The sequence below is a fragment of the Pseudonaja textilis genome, chromosome 2 (genome assembly GCF_049901715.1).
Source record: "Pseudonaja textilis isolate UNSWEBS1 chromosome 2, rPseTex1.2, whole genome shotgun sequence".
NCBI lineage: Eukaryota > Metazoa > Chordata > Lepidosauria > Squamata > Elapidae > Pseudonaja > Pseudonaja textilis.
In genome coordinates, this window is record NC_141991.1 from 107,361,827 (window position 1) to 107,379,162 (window position 17,336).

At 37.0% G+C, this 17,336-nt stretch overlaps 1 protein-coding gene across 1 annotated transcript; it reads right to left on the bottom strand.

Annotated features, from left to right (window-relative positions):
- Nucleotides 1-6,148: 6,148 nt before the first annotated feature.
- On the bottom strand, nucleotides 6,149-16,145 carry ZACN (zinc activated ion channel). Its single transcript, XM_087923175.1, is given in 6 exon segments — nucleotides 6,149-6,333; nucleotides 8,014-8,066; nucleotides 8,068-8,210; nucleotides 8,595-8,758; nucleotides 9,589-9,758; nucleotides 16,084-16,145. Coding segments are annotated over 6 exon segments (777 nt in total).
- Nucleotides 16,146-17,336: the final 1,191 nt, after the last annotated feature.

The following is a 17,336-nucleotide window of genomic DNA, read 5'->3' on the forward strand; positions in this document are numbered from 1 at the left end:
CCCATTACAGTTTGCTTTTAAAAATAGAACAATAGAATGAAGCCCTGCTTCATCTGGTCATGTCTTGTAAGTGAGACAACCTCATGCCCGGGGCCCAGATATATTAATGTAATAGATGCACCACCAAAATCCAGTAGCAAAATGAGCAAACCTCATGAGTATGATTAATTCCCAATCTTCCAGCTGTATGCGCTCTCTCTCTCTCTCTCTCTCTCTCTCTCTCTCTCTCTCTCTCTTCTACACACACACACACACACACACACACCAACACTAAACCTGTGTCTATTCTGCTTGGTTCATCGGTAGGGGCCATATTAAGGATGAATATTGAAGTGGGAAGCATCTAGAACAAAAAAGTTTGAAGAAAGTTTATGATTCCTGAAGATGGTATGACAGTTTTGGATTTGGGCACTTCAATATCAGTGCCCATAACATCCAGTTCCTGTGCTGGGGTAGCCTATCTGCGTGCAGTCAGGAAAGATAACTTCAAGTTCAACAAAAAAAAAATGGATGAAGGAGGGGGAGGGATATAAATTACATTTAAAGTGGCCCCTTGGGGAACTACCAATATGTTTTCCTGGTTTCTCATTGTCTCTCATGTAGATATTTTTATCTTTCTGCTTTTGCTTGTTAAGAGTATTCAAAACAATTAATCATTACTGGGTAAAATGAATTTTATAGTTGCAATGATGCATTTACCCAAAACAAAGGAAGTCCTGAATTTAAGTCTATGAAAAATAAACAACAAACCAAGGCTTTGTGCAATGATAGAGTTGTGCAGAACTTGGGATTTGAAGGTAGAAATGTGTGTGCTTAGGACTGTACGGTAATACCAACAAAGCATCTGCCTGCAACTCCTTAAACTCCTTTTCTTGAGCCCATGCAGTTGTTATTCTATAGTGTGTTCTCAAGAACAGACACATTTGCGTTAAGAAGTTATAGATGCTGTGTACTTGCCATTGTGTGCCCCAAGGAATCTTTCAGTTTTTACATCTGAAACAATTCCCAGTCTTAATGTTCAACTTCCCAACTTTCTCAAAATCATGGACTGCAGCTAAAACCTAAAGATTTTCTTGCCCAATAAACTCTGTATGTGATGTTGGGTGGGTGTATATGTTTGTGCATGTCACACATATGCTTATGCAAACATACAATTGCATGCGCTTCAGTTTCTATAGCTGCTGCAAATACTGTTTTCTTATTTTGAATCTTGTAAATTGCCACACAGACACAGTGCATTTGGGATAAGAAGAGAGGAAGCAAAACTATGGAAATGAGATGAGATATAATGGGGGAAAAAAGAGAGAAAAGGAAGATATTAGAAAAAGATTTAAATTAACCAGTCAGGAAACTGAAGAAGCAACTGAAGAACTGGCCAGCAGCCATTTTCTACATGTAGCTCTTTGCACTTGTGATAATATTTTGGTTTTAAGAACTTCTTGTATTCTTGTCAACTAATGTACAAGGACTCATGATTCAAAGATAATTATATATGGGAAAAAACCCCATCACTTTTTTGGATAAATTAAGTCATTTATATTGCATAGCTAATGAGAGGCATGGGGCATTCAGGTTACTTAGCGTTGCAAAAGGACTTTCTCCTTTGAATTTATTTGAACTTTAAAGGCTAACAACTGAAAATAATTTTTAAACCTACCCAGAGAATTAATTGAATGGCTATGGTTTGTTTTAAAGAAAAAAAATCCAAATAGGCAAGATTCCACAAGCAAAAAATACATCCTAAGTGCACAATAATTGTTGGTACGCAATAATTGTTTCTTTTTAAAACATGCAGCTATTGGCAGTTGGAAATAGCAAATGAAAATTGCAGTAATTTCAATCCTATAGGGGATCAAAAGATTTTAATTTGACAATTTCTTATTCCTCCCACAGTGATGACACTTTGTAGCAATGTATGCCAGTATAGGCAAGGTTGCAATTTATTTTTTCATAAACACAACTTGATATTTTGGAAAAATACTGCCAGTGTAATACCTCACACATGGAAAAGGGTCAGCTATACAGTAGATACTCCTGAATAATTTGGGTGATAAATCCAAGATGATCAAGGGATAGCCCAAAAGAGAAACTGTAAAGCATTTTGGCCACCCTACTATATGTGACATTCTGTGCTTTCCTATTTTAGGGTTTGGATTAGATCTCCGTGTATACGAAAAACAAAGGGGACGTTGCCAATTGATTCAGCACACATGGGTATTCTTAGCAGAGTGCTAATTTTTGAGCTTACCTTATCTATGTTTCCTGCTAAAATACGTCAGAAAATACATTGGAGGCAAATTTACTTAGGGTTAGGGTAAGGTCTCCATGAATTCAGAGAGTAAAATGGACATCGCCAATGGATTCGAAGCACATGGATAAACTTAGGAGGGCACTGGCTTTTTGACGCTGACTTATCTCCTTTTCCTGATAAAATATATGGAAAAATCCCACTGGTGACAAATCTACTTAGGGTTAGGGTTAGGACTCCATGAAGTCAGAAAATAAAATGGACATTGCCAATGGATTTGGAATACATAGGTATGCTTTGGGCACTTGACTTTTTGAGCCTGCCTTATCTATGTTTCCTGGTAGAACACATGAGAAAAACCCCTTGGGGAGCAAATCCACTTTGAGTTAGGGTTCAAATAGCAAATGGATATTGCCAACAGATTTGGAGCGCATGGATATGTTTGGGAGGGCACTAACTTTTCAAGCCTGCCTTACGTATGTTTCCTGGTAAAATATATGGAAAAATCTAATGGGGGTGGGGGAATTGATTTATGATTAGGGTTAGATCTCCATGAATTCGGAGACCAAAATTGATGTTGCCAACAGATTCGCAACACGTGGGTATACTTAGGAGGGTGCTGACTTTTTGAGCCTGCCTCATCAACATTTCCTAGTAAAATGGGAAAATCCCCTTAAGGAGCAAATCCACTTTGAGTTAGGGTTCAAATAGCAAATGGATATTGCCAACAGATTTGGAGCGCATGGATATGCTCAGGAGGGCACTAACTTCAAGCCTGCCTTACGTATGTTTCCTGGTAAAATACATGGAAAAATTCTCCCATTTTCAGTTTCTTGGAAAAACTTCATCTTTGCTTCTTAATGAGAATGTTCTGTCTCTTCTTGTCTCATTTTCTTTATTCATATTTGTAAGTGTGATGCTGTAAGACCAGTTGACACATTTAATACTTATTTTGCTGTGCTCAATAAAGAATGACTGAAAGCTGAAGTAAAAATAAATTTGCTTGAATAGAACTTCCATAGAGACAATCATGTTAAGTCCTCTGTGACATGTCAAACCCAATTTACCGACACAGACAATTATGCTAAAGTCAACAAGCGAGTAAAGTAAATTAACATTTATATAGACCTTGCAGATAACGAGATATGATACACAGTGGTTCTAGCTTTCAATCTGTATACAGCTTTATGCTTTGCTCTGTATTTATTCCAATCAACTCCTGAATCATAGCTTTGAATATTCTTCTTTGGGACAGGTGTACAATGATCAAATTGTATTCCTCAATCCCTTTATTGATTCATTATCTGGGTCAATAAAAGTTACCACTGGTATTCTTTTTTTCTCTTTCTTCTAATATAATGGCACTGACCTTTTATTTTAAAAAGACAGGTGGAAAGAGGTCCAAATTGAATATAGTACGTGGAAATCAATCCAACTATAATTTAGAAGCCAGAATGATTGAAATAGATGTGTAGTGTTGCTTGTCTGTTATTTTCAAATATGTTAATATAAACTGCCCAAGCATTTTACTCTGGGCATAAAGTAGTGCTTGGATCCTTTAAGTAAAATGATCGTAGCTTCTGTTTTGGAGAGCTAGTTTTACATTAATTTTTTTAAAAGTTTCTTGCTTTGGAATGAAAGGTTTCTCTATGGGGAAAAAAAAGGATACGAATGGCTGATTCCTGAAGTCAGCATTGTATTCCTTACACCAACCTAGTCTTTTTTTTTACACTTTTTAATAGCTTCTAACATCACTTAGATGTTAAATAAATAGCAGAAGACTCAGAAGCATTCCCCATTAGTGTGTAATAATAGTAACACTAATCCATATCTGCCTATCCCAGGTCCTTGGGAAGGACTTGATAGATAGAAAAAATGCCAAATTCAGTCTAAACATTTGGTTGACTATGCGACCAACCATAATAATACATTCATATGCCCCCGCCCCAATTCCCAATGATTCTGAGCAGTTAATAATAACAGATAAATAATGATATAATGGCTGGAAGTATTTATTTATGTGCAACATTTACACATTATGTTACTACAGAAAATTCTTTAAAAACTTACAAGTTTAAAGCTACAATTTAGCATCAGATTAGCACACAATAAAAATTAATGGCTATGAAACAAATACAAAGCTACTTCCTGGTCTCCAAATAGTTTGGAACAAAGGAAAGAGAAATTATTTATCATATTGGTGAGGTAAAAATGTTAGAAACATTTGCTGTTTAATAGACATGACCAGAGTACCAGTTCCACATTGGCAGAGAAGAATGTCCTCATCGCATCAAAATAGTATAATATAGCTTGTTCATAAAACAATCTAACCTGAACTCAAAAAAATAGATTGAGAATGATTTGATGCAGCGAAGGTGCTTTGGACATGTTACTGGTATTCCTGGAGTACCAAATATCTATTAAATTAATTTTAAATATTAGCAGTAACTTTTAAAGTGCAGGTAGTCCTCGACTTACAACAGTTCATTTAGTGACCATTCAAAGTTACAATGGCACTGGAAAAAGGAACTTACGACCGTTTTTCACAGTTATGACCTTTGCAGTATTCCAATGATCACGTGATCAACATTCAGAGGCTTGGCAACTGGTTCGTATTTATGACCCTTGCTGAGTCCCAAGGTCATGTGATCCCCTTCTGCAACCTTCTGACAAGCAAAGTCAATGAGGAAGCCAGATTCACTTAACTATTATGTTACTTAACAACTGCAGTGATTCACTTAACAACTGAGGTAAGAAAGGTCATAAAATAGGGCAAAACCCACTTAACAAATGTCTCACTTAACAACAAAAATTTTGGTCATAAGTCGAGGACTGCCTGTATACCAGGTGTGAGCCATTGGAAAGTAAAAGCTATTTTTTATTTAAAACAAGCATATAGTGAATACATAAATATGTTTCATTTCAGCTGGATACTTAGCATAAACAGCATGTTATTCTCCACGATCCCACTTGATTCTGTCTAGGTAAATTTCTCCAGGAGGCTTCTTGGGTGCACATTTCCATAGATACCACAGCCCAGCTAACAGGAGATGAAACAGAAGAACCAGGCCTAAGAAGATGAAGCAGAAGAGTCTGTCCAAAGTGTTAGAAATAGATTTGAGATGTGTTAACCCTTCATCTGTTCCACAATCTGCTGATCAAAAGAGAAAAATGTACCGGTGATTTTGCGGCTTGCCAATTCAAAATCAAAGAAGTAGAATTTAAGATCCAGTCAAAAGTTATTTGAAATATCCTGAATGATCGATCATGAGGGAATATTCAACTGCTACAATGAATAGAATTAAAACACGTTACATATATTTCATTAAACCATACATCATTTCCAATATTTAAATCTAAAAGCTTAGACATTTGGGTCAAATAAACAGTAACAAAGATCAAAAATTTAAAAAAAAATGGTTTTGCAAAATTCTTGATGAGAAATGTCTTTTCTTTGTCGTTTTTTGTTAGGTTAGGGAGACTCTCCCACTTATTTTGAAGTTTAAGGAATATACTGGCTGGGTACAAGCTGAGTCACCATCTCTTACTTTTACTCATGCATCCTGCCTTGTTATCATTACAGTGAAGTCTGAGGAAAAGGAATGGACCATCTACCCTTATTGCTGCTCTTTTATTCCAGCTGCAGCTTCATGGCTTAATTTTAAAGCACCAAGTATTAAAATAATGGATTCTTAGTTTAAATAATTAAAAGAGCAGCACTACTATTTCAGCCTAAAAAACCCTGGTAACTTCCTGACTTTAAAAAGTCTTTAGATGGTAGACCAATCTCCTACGGGTTTTCATTACTGCCAAGATTTATGTCATTGTGCTGAAGTTTCCACATCACCTTATTTATGAAATATTATGGTCCCCCCCTCCCCTATATCTTATTTATTTGCCTTATATCTTAAGATCCTTTGCATGTTCTAATCCTGTAGAAGTTGATGCTGTAGAAGTTCCCTTCTTTTTTTGTTTAAATCCGTAATTCAGACAAAGATTTGCATTATCTGTGACCACTTTCTGCACCAAAATAGTTTCAGTTGTGCTAAGGAATAGTAACATGAGAAGGTCAGTGTAGTAATAACCTAAGACATTATTGGAAAAAAGGAAGATGTTAAAGGCATTATTGATGGGTCCCCTCAGCCTTTGCTTTATGTGGGAAGTGTGTGCTGAAATTAGTTTAGCACCAATATATAAATTAAGATTAGGCTGAATGTTAGGGTTAGGGTTCCTTGAGGTCTATACTACAGTTAAGTGTGGTGAGCAGTAAGAGTTATTTATTTATGAAATTTGTTTGCTATTCATCTCACTGCAAGGTGACTCTGGGCGGCTTACAACATCAAAATAAAACCATAAATATCTACAAAGAAGTATGTAAAATCATGGTAAAAGCATAATAAAATACAAATTATAACTAAAACTAAAGGATGTTGAGGAAAGGACCAGAATGTACAGGGCTATTAGTCGAACAGCCACCTTCAGTGAGATACTCCCCCATTGGGGCCCCGATCCACTTGGCAGAGTCAGGTCTTCAGGCTCTTGTGGAAGGTCAGGATAGTGGGAGACAATCTCACTTCAGTGGGCAGGATGTTCCAAAGCACCAAGGCCACAACAGAGGACCCCACCAGTTGGAATTCCTTGACTGACAGGATCTGCAGCATAGGGATGGGTAGGACAGGCCTGTCCCATAGGGGTGAGATGGTTTCTCAAGTAACCTGGACCCTTTCCAGGCCGGGCTTTATAGATAATAATCAACAACTTGACTTGCACCTAGAAGCAAACCAGCAGCCAGTCCAGCTTGCAAAACAGCGATGTAACAAGCCCCCCCCCCAAACTGCCCGTGCTCCCACATTCTGCACCAGCTGAAGCTTCAAAAAGCTCTTCAGATAGAGCGCATTGCAGTAATCCAAGTACAAGATGACCAGGGTTTGAATCGCTGAGTACAGAAACTCCTGATACAGGAAAGGCTGTAAGTGGTGCACAACCCAAAGTTGTGTAAAAGCTCTGCTAGCTGAGTCTGCCAGCTGCTCTTCAAGCAGGAGTTGTGAGCCCACGAGGGCCCCCAAATTGCATACCACATTTGTCTGGGGTAGTGCCATCCCTTCCAGAAATAAAGATGTCAAAATCCTGGATCTTGAAGCTCCATGCACCCATAGACATTGGGTCCTCCAAGGGTTCAGCTGAAGCCTGTTGACCCCCATCCAGGCCCCCACAGCCTCAAGGCACCATGAAAGAGCGACAGCATCACTTGGCTCACCGGGGATGGAGATATAAAGTTGAATATCATCTGCGTATTGATGATACCTCAACCCATGGTGATAGACGATCTCACCCAGCAGCTTCATATAGATGTTAAAAAGGAGTGAAGGGAGTACCAAGCCCTGTGCCACACCAAAATGGTCATGGGCTGGATCTCTCACTCAAGGTCAGAGGTCAAAGATGATTGCACTACTTGAATCCTGCTTTCACCAGAAATCATCAACAAGCACGAGCAATGCTGTTTCCATCCCATAACCGGGCCCAAATCCTGACTGAAAGGGATCCAGATGATCTGTTTCATCCAAACCCTTCTGAAACTGCCAGGCAACCACCTTTTTACCACCTTCCATAAAAAAGTGTTGCTGTTATCATTAATTATAATCTCGTCTTTAGTTGAATATTTTTTCTGGATGTTATTTTAAGCCGTTAGATAAAGTGGACAAAACTTTCCATTTGACATTTTTGGGTGACTTGTTGCTTGACATCTTTTTGCTTGTACAACTTACTGAGCAGTGGATTACAGGAGGAGGATTCCGGCAGGGAGCCAATAATAGAAGACTAGATATGCCAAAAGCAAAGTGATCCTGTATGACAGTCTGTCTTGGAGACGGATAAAGAAGCCACAGAGATCTGCTATCTCAACTGCAAAGCTTGGCAATACTGAGGAAAGGATGACTCGTATTCCTGTGTTTTTTAAACTTATCTGAAAAAGAAGCCAGACGTCATGGTAAAAGGAAGAAATAATTCAAGTTTCACCAGAAGTTCATTTGTTGGGCATTGATTGACAGTGCTAAGTCTAAATGTGGTTTGTTTGCTTTGGTTAAACACAGCATGTGAATTCAGCCACTATGGTTGCAAATCATGGATTTTATTTCTTTAATGAAATGAACCTACCCAATTATAATATTCTTATTTTTATGAGGGTGGGAAGAAGCGAGACTCCCAAGAAATATTCCCATTGTTAATATCCATTCCAAAGGCAGATAGAATATCTATATGCATCAGTCCAGTCAGCTAGAAGAATAGGTCCTGACTGAGATGCCACTAAGGTACTTTTAAAAAATTACAATGCAAGTGATATTCTTACCATGACCGCAAAATAAGGCTGGGCCATATTCCTTTGGCTTGTAATGTTCACATTTGTGATGAGATATTCACACTTTAAATTCAGAATTTCATTTGCAATGGAGGTGCTGAATTTCAGCTCACTGACTTGAAAGAATGATTTAAAAGAATTTGAAAAATCATAATCTTATCATAACTAAAAAAGCTGATATAGTGTCTTAGTCAAACTACAAGTATGAGTCAACCATATTATAAACTATCTGGGAAAAGAAATGCGATAGATGAAAAAAGGGCTGAATAATAGCAGAGGTTAGAATAACTGGTTATTCTTTGGAAGAGCAGAGTTGCTACTACTAGGTACTGAGAGTTGGATTTCCTATATCTTAGCAACCGAAGTCTGGTACCAACTTCTTCCGTTAAATGTTTTCTCTGATGCCTTTTTTTTGTCTTGTGCTCAATATCTTGTCAGTGGAGATTGTGCAAAAACTGATAATAGAAACTAGACATTTTGTACAGCAGCTCCACATAATGATATTGACAATGTGCCTAATGGCACATTAGTGGACAATGTCAGATGGTTTCACTCACTGGCTTGTATATTCAAATTTTTGTATAAGTAAATATTACTTTAATATTACTAATTAAATTATACATTTTAATGTGAAAGCCATGCAAACTGACCAAGCAATATTTATCATCCCTCATTTTTATACTAAGTGGTGATTGGCAATATTAAACAGGTTGTATCATGAATAATGATCGATGTTATCCATAGGGGTACATTATGCCTTCATAGCCAGCCATATCACATTCACCCAAATCAACAACTATCATTCCTAAAAAATTTAATTAGAACTATGTGCTGTGCCAGCAGAAATAAAACATGCAGACTGCAAAGGACCTTCTTAACTACATCCAAAATTTACTTAAGAAGGCACTCTAGATGGTTTGACTTGAGGTTTGAATAGAGTTCTGTTCTATGCATTGCAACCAATTTCCTTATGTTATTTATGTACCTTTGCTGTCCAGTGAGAAAAAGCTCAAAAAGCACTGGCTGCTATCTAATGGATAATAGAAGAGGTCAAAGTTGCAGTTGCTGTCAATGAGAAGAGCAAGTTGAAATTCTGTTTTCCCATCACTGTGAAGTACCACATTAGGGGATCCCACTCTCCATGTTACATAAAACCTTTAATTAAAGAAATGAGACATAAGCTAAAGCTAATGCTGCTTTTTACAATTTTGTTATCTTCTAAAAAGTTGAAAAACATTTTCTCACTTTCAAATGAGAAAAAGTGCACTTGTTCTCTTATTAAAATTCTCAAACTATCATTGTTTACTGTAGAGAGGGCCGGATAATATAGAATGGAATGGAATGGAATAGAATAACAGAGTTGGAAGCCAACTTGGAGGTCTTCTAGTCCAATTCCTTGTTCAGGCAGGAAACCCTACACCACTTCTGACAAATGGTTGTCCAACCTCTTCTTAAAAAGTTCCAGTGTTGGAGCATTCACAACTTCTGGAGGCAAGTTGTTCCACTGATTTGTTCTAACTAGTTCTATATGACATATGGAAACCAATTTGGTCTATTGTTTAAGATACCACGCTAGAAACCTGGAGACCATGAGTTCTAATCCTGCCTTGACTGTGCCACTTAGACATGGTTGATATTAAACAAGAACCACATGGGTCATTAAAAAAAGAACTCAAGTGATCATGACTTCTGACTTCCTACCAGCTTCCCCATTGCTTGTGGGAACCTGGCACGAAACATCAAAAATGTGACTGCAGGGACACTACAATGTCCAGAACTCTGAGGAACCATCATAAGTGCCCTTTGTTCAGCACCATTATAAATCTGAATAGTCTCTGAACAATTGGTTATAACCTGAGAACTACTACTACCTCTGTGTTGCTTCCCAGAAAATTATACCACCTGAATGTGTCCAAAAGTCCTGGGTAAACTGAAAGGAGGGTATATTTGTACTGGAATAAGCTCTAAGGTAATTTGGTCTTGGCCTGTTCTGTACATGCTATGTATTTCTCTGCCACAGAATAGTTACAAAGAATTATAAGTTATTTAAATCTTTCATAGCCCTCTCTTATTTTGAAAAGGTGGGGGGAGGATAGCTATGTTAGTAGGGATTAATACAGAGTGTCCTTCTGATCCAGAAAAAGTCCACAGTGCTATTAAAAATCTTCTTAATACATTTTAATCCTGACAGAGACCTATAGGAAGTGCCGTCCTTTATTGTAAAGGATAGCTGAGTGTTAATCTTTCCACAAGAAAATTGAATAGATTCCTGATTTTAGTCTTTAGGAACCATATGCCAGCTTGTGCCCCTCTAGTTGTGTTTTCATTTATGAGCTATATATGGAGTTTCATTCAGTGGTGCCTCCTGGCAGATTCAAATGTGAGCTTCTTGACTCCCAACTAAATCTAACATTCAGTTGTAATAAAGTATGATAAAAACAATCATACTCATTACTCTTAGTTTTACAAATACACTCTAAAGTATTTTCTTCCCTATTTAAACCATTCGTTTATTTATTGTCTCTCTCAGTGACTCTTATAAATATCCATTACAAGTTAGGAGAGGAAGTGAGGAAGTATAATATCCTATCCAAATATAAAAGTGAGCTTGGATTGGATGATGTAACTTTGCTAAAACATTAGACGCATTGGTCTTGTGATCAAATGCTGGAGAATAGGTAGCTTACTATTAGCTACAGTACCACCAACTGGCTCTTTTACAGGTAGAGTGTTGAAATAGATGTGTCTTGATGTGACTGCGTTAACCTACAGCACATTCTTCCAACGTATCTTATTATGGACACTGTTCTTTTAATGCTCCTTACGCTTCTTGAACCGTATAAGAGGGAGTCCAGACTGAATTCCAAGGCACAGTGATAGTGCTGAAGGGGAATTCCTCCTCATCCCAAGCCAGTCTTTTATTATACCACGACTGAAAGATTCATTAAGAGAAAACGTTAGTCTTCATTCTTACATTTCCCATTCCCAGCATTGATGATGTTAAAATTTGCCATCCCGCAGGGAAAATGACTTTTATAGGCATTATCCTGAAGTTAGGTCCATGATTAGGATTAAAGATTGAAGGTATGAATGGGGATCAATTTGTATGGGCAATGAGAGCTCCTTTTTCAATTAGCAATGTATGCTGGATAAACAATCTTGAACAATCTTTTCATAGGTGTTAGGACAGGGGTGGGATTCAAAAATTTTAACAACCAGTTCTGTGGGCATGGCTCCATTTGTGGGCATGGCTTGGTGGTCATGTGACTGGGTGGACATGGCTTGGTGGTCATGTTATTGGCTGGGCATGGCCAACTCAATATCACTCACATCGAGGCACGTATCTCCTCGCCTAGCGTCTCATGACTGTGGGGATGCTGCAACAATCGTAAGTGTGAAAAATGGTCATAAGTCACTTTTTTCAGTGCCATTGTAACTTTAAATGGTCACTCCGTGCAACCAAGGTACCAGCAAAGGAGGGGAAAAAAACTCCAGAGAAGTTCCTGAGACAGGAAGTCTAGTCCTGCCAAGAATGTAATAAGGGTTAAAGGAGAGGCAGTTTCTATAAGCAACACTAGAATGTTTCCTTCCTGCCTTCCTTACAGGATTAGGCCAGTAATTTCTTCTAACAACCAGTTCTCCAAACTGCTTAGAATGTTAACAATTGGTTCTAGCAAATAGGTGTGAACTGGTAGAATCCCACCCCTCTGTTAGGATGAAGTTAGTGTTAAGAGAAGGAAAAATTGAACAGAGGTCTAAATGCATGATAGATATTGCCTAAGAATTTTAGGCAAGCTCAGTTGCTATAGTTACATCTCCCATTTCCCATGGCTAGTGATTTGTGGGCCTAAGATTTTTCTGTAATGAGTTTACTGCCCATTTTCTCTGCCCAAAGTACAGCTCTCAGAATACCCCAGGGGAAAATAAATTATTATTGAGCCAATATGTTTACAATATACTCTGAAGAAGAAGAAAAGTCAGCAGTGTTTTTAATATAGCTGTTTGAGGATGAGGTTTTAAGAAAGTTAACTCCAAAGGTTAGAAAGGAATGAATTCACCTAGAAATGGATACTGGAGAAAAACTGCATAGGATGCACACACACAAAAAAAATTTTAAGAAACATTTAATTCACATTTTCTATGCTACACTTTCCAGATTACACAAATCAGAATTTCAAATTATGCATTTTTCTGAACACTGCAGTGTAAATTTGAACTAAAAACTGTATATTGCAGGAAAATGTGCTCCTGTTACTTATTACATACATATAAAATTTATCCCAAATGGCTTGTACATCTTCATTTACTCTTTTCTTCATAACTTATATTCCATTGCAATTAGTGATTTACGCATATTTACCAGGATGCAAGAAAAGGGGGATAGGGTTAGAATGTTCTTTTTTGTTCAAAGCACACTTTTATAACATTTTCAAGTTCAAGTGTGGGTTACGAGTGCTATGACAATGACTGGACACACACATACACACAAAGATTCCAAAATAAAGAAGTGGGTGAACTCAGGACAAAAAAATGTTTCACTTTGCATCCACTCCTCATTTAGAAACTACCTTGATAAGCAACCATTTGCAAATTCAACAACAATAGTAAAAAATAGATTTTGTGACCACTTATAATCGAATTTTGTGTGTCTGACATGCATGCTGTAGTGAAGGCAACACTGGCATAACTGTAGCAGAAAACTGTATCTGAATGAAACAGCAGCAACCATGGATCTTCACAGTGACTCTTTCTCACTCTCATTTAATGAACTAATTGTGAGAATGGAACAGGTTGCTAAATGAGGAGAGGGTGTAATCTAAACAGAACTGGCATGCGGTTTATCATGCATAGTGTAATTTTCCCCTTTCTATCATATTAAAATTTACAGTTTGACAGCAACATTTTATAGTTTTTAAACAAAATTTGGATTTGTGTGCTGCACACACTGCTTTAGGCCTTCCTTCTCTCTCTCTTCCCAATTACTGGATTAAAAAAAAAATTAAGCGTTACCTGATTCAGGGCCAGAACAGATGTGATGGTGTATTTGAAGATGTTCTAGTGGAAGAATAATTTATGGTCATTTTCCTTCCATTTGTTTATACAAACACATTGAATTTTCTTTTGGCAAATCCAAAATAAAATGCAAAATGGAATGGAATAGAATGTAGAGGAATAATTTTCAAATACTAAGGTTCCAAAAAGAAAAAAAAAAGCTATTATTTTAAATATTGGCTGAGGTACTATGTTGTTCAGATTTTATTGTCAATTTTTGTAACACAGAGCTCATTCCCTATCTAGCTGCTTCCTTCCCTCATCATTTCCTCAAAGCAAGAAAAGCCACTTTCCTTTGAACTCTATGAAATTACTGGAATTATTAGATTTTTGGGAACCTCAGCTATACTTCTGCAATTCATACATGTGTCCAAGATGTTCACTTACATTTCTTTTGAACGTATTTCTTGCTACCAATTCTCACAGGTCATCTCACACTATTAAAACAATATTGTGAAATGTAGGGAATGCGGGAAGGGAAATTATATTAACTTCTCTCTTTATAGAGTGGGATGAAGGACATTGTGTGACTTCACAGCTGAGAAGCAGAGAAACTTCAGGGAACTAGTTACAAAGTGCAAACTCCATACCTGCCAGCCAGCTTGAAGACATTAATGATTTATTTATGCTCTGGGCAAGCTATAATACATACATCATCTAGTTGATTGTGCTAGGAATCTCAGCATAGATCAATATGGATGAGACTTAGGAAATCAATGAACTGACAGTCTCATAATGTTTTAGCAGTTACCGCTTCTTCCTCTGTCACACCCACCCACAGAGAGAAAATAGATAACAGATAATCAGAGTTGGAAGGGACCTTGTAAGCCAAGCAGGAGACCCTACACCAGAGAGAGAAACAGGGAGACAGAGACAAACAGACAAACTCAGACACACATACAGAGACACACACACAACAAAAACCACTCTTTAATTCCCCATTGGAACTAGGAGCAATTTAAACCCACAGTAAGCCCCTATTTTCTTTTGGAGCAGAATGCTTAGTTAATAACAATTTACAAATATTTAAATTTTACCATACATCCCACATCTAGCACATTAGACATAACCACTGTGTTATTCACTAGAAGGGGGCCATTTCTGTGGGTCTGATATACAGCATTTGTACCAAATAGTGACTTAAATAGTTTTTCTTCCAAAGAGGCAGAGGATATCTGAAGTGAGGCTGCTAGAAGCAAAGCACAAAATTCCCATTTTAGATCAAAGGTTCTCTCAATATGCTGCCGTTCAAATCACACCAACATTTATGTTGAATCTGAGAAATATGGTCACGTTTAGTTATTGTTAAATCCCACCAAGTATGGTAGAGGATGGTGATCACCTTACTACCTAAGTAAAATTCAAGAGCCAGTTTGGTCTAGTGGTTAATACATCAGGCTAGAAAGAAAGAGACTATGAATTCTATTCCTGTCTCAGGCATGACAGATCAGGGATCCCCAATCCCCAGACTGAGGGCCTGTTAGGAACCAGGCCACACAGTTGGAGGGAGCAGGGGGCGAATGAGTGAAATCAAAACCATCTCCCCCATGGAAAAATTGTCTTCTGTGAAACGGATCCCTGATGCCAAAAAGATTGGGGACAGTTGATCTAGGTAACATTGAGCCAGTCACTCTCTCTCTCTCAGCCCAACCTACTACACAGTGGTGTTGCTGTGGAGAAAATAGGAGGAGGGAGGAGTATTAAGTATGACAGCCACCTTGAGTTAATTATAAAATAATAAAGGCTGCAAGCATAAAATCAATCAATCAATTAATAATCATTCTGGTCAGCTGCTATAAAGGAGGGTAAGGCATGTGAGATCTTTGTCTCTGCCTTGATTATCAGAACCACTGCTGACATCAAATGAACTATGTTTAGGATTCAGTAGAGGTTTCATCCTCATCAGAGATGTTCTTTTCCCCCAACCCTTGACCTCAATAACTCTTCATCAAGAGGAAGAATAAATGCTGATTCTAATTCTTCAAACTACAAGTAATTAGAAACTTTTGAGTTTCGCTAGATTAGAATCTCCTCCACATTTCCTTTTACTTGCATGTAAGGAAAGCAATTCTCTTGGCCCAAATGAGACTATTTTAACTCTAGGCCCAAATGAGACTATTTTTACTGTCCATTTCCAAGGCTAAACTTTGCACATGCCTGTAAGTTATATTAAGAAATCAGAAATTTATTAGTCTGAACATATTTTCAAAATAAAGAAAGGTGTACGGTACCTAGCAACAGGAAAAGATAGGTAATGTTGATTCTTGTTCTCTTCGTTTCTTTTTGCCAAGAAATCAGGCTTTAATGTAATTCCAGATCTTGATGTAAAATTGTTACTGATTTCATTTGGGATTATGAGGATTGTAGTCCAATACACCTTAAAAGCACCAGGTTAGGAATGGATGTTGTAAAATTAATATGAATTTACAGATTTGGATTATCCTTCTCTATGGCATTCCTAGCATGTATGCCATACACAATAAGCATCATAATCGTATGATTATAATACCCATATTAAACCTGTGTATGCAATTGGCCTAAGATAGTATTGCAAATTGTTTTTTACTGATGGTAGAAAACAAGTGTAGTCCTAGTAACATGGAGATTCACAGATTAGCATTACAATTTCTTCTGTTCTTTTTGGTAAGGCAGTGATAATCTAATAATTGCCTTTCTATTTTACAAAAAGTATATTCAAAATAACATTTCATATTACATGACCAATTTTAATTTTAAATTAGTAATACAAAATGGTATCTGAAGAATGAAATACTTAAAAAGTATCCAGTGAGTCATCAGGAATGCTTGTAAGAAAAAATAATTTAGCAGACAAATAAAGCACCAGTAATTAGCTATAAAAGTCTATGATGAGAGTTAAAAAAAAGGAAAGAAAATAGGAATAAAACATAGGTGTTGTATCAATACATTGAAAAACACAGCAAGAAATCATAGAATTTTATCTCCTTTATAAAATAAAACCTGAGATATAAACAATCTCATAAGAATATAATGTAGTAATCAAATGCTCAATCTATTCCATGCCTTTCTACCCATACCAAAGGGTGCTACCTGAATGTGTCCAAAACTTTCAACCACTTTGCATAAAAATACACAGGTATTTTTAAAATTTATTTCACATTGCAAAGTTCACTCTCCACACCACCCTCTATACATATTTGTATAGCTGGGTTTTTTGTTGTTGTTGTTAACTTCTCATGTTTGTTTATTGCACACACACACCCATAATCTGAATTCTCAGCAACACTAACCAAATAAGCTTCATGTTATTGTTTTTTAAAATGATGTCCTTTATTTCATTCTCTACTATTGTTTTAGATAGATAGATGATGAAAGAAAGAAAGAAAGAAAGAAAGAAAGAAAGAAAGAAAGAAAGAAAGAAAGAAAGAAAGGCTACATAAGCATTTCTTTAATTAAAATAGTCAAAGCAGAAGGATTCTAGTGAAAAGTAACTGAACCACCAAAATACCAATCGGTTTGTTTCTTTTTTTGTGTGTACAATATTTGTAACAATTTTTCAAAACGTCCAAGTGGTTCAAAATCAAACAGATCTAGAACTCCTAAATATTAATAAAAGCAACAAAAACAACAGCAGCATCTTAGCGCAAGATGAAGACTCAGAACTAGCAAGCAAATGCTTGCTAAGAAAATAATTTCCATTTA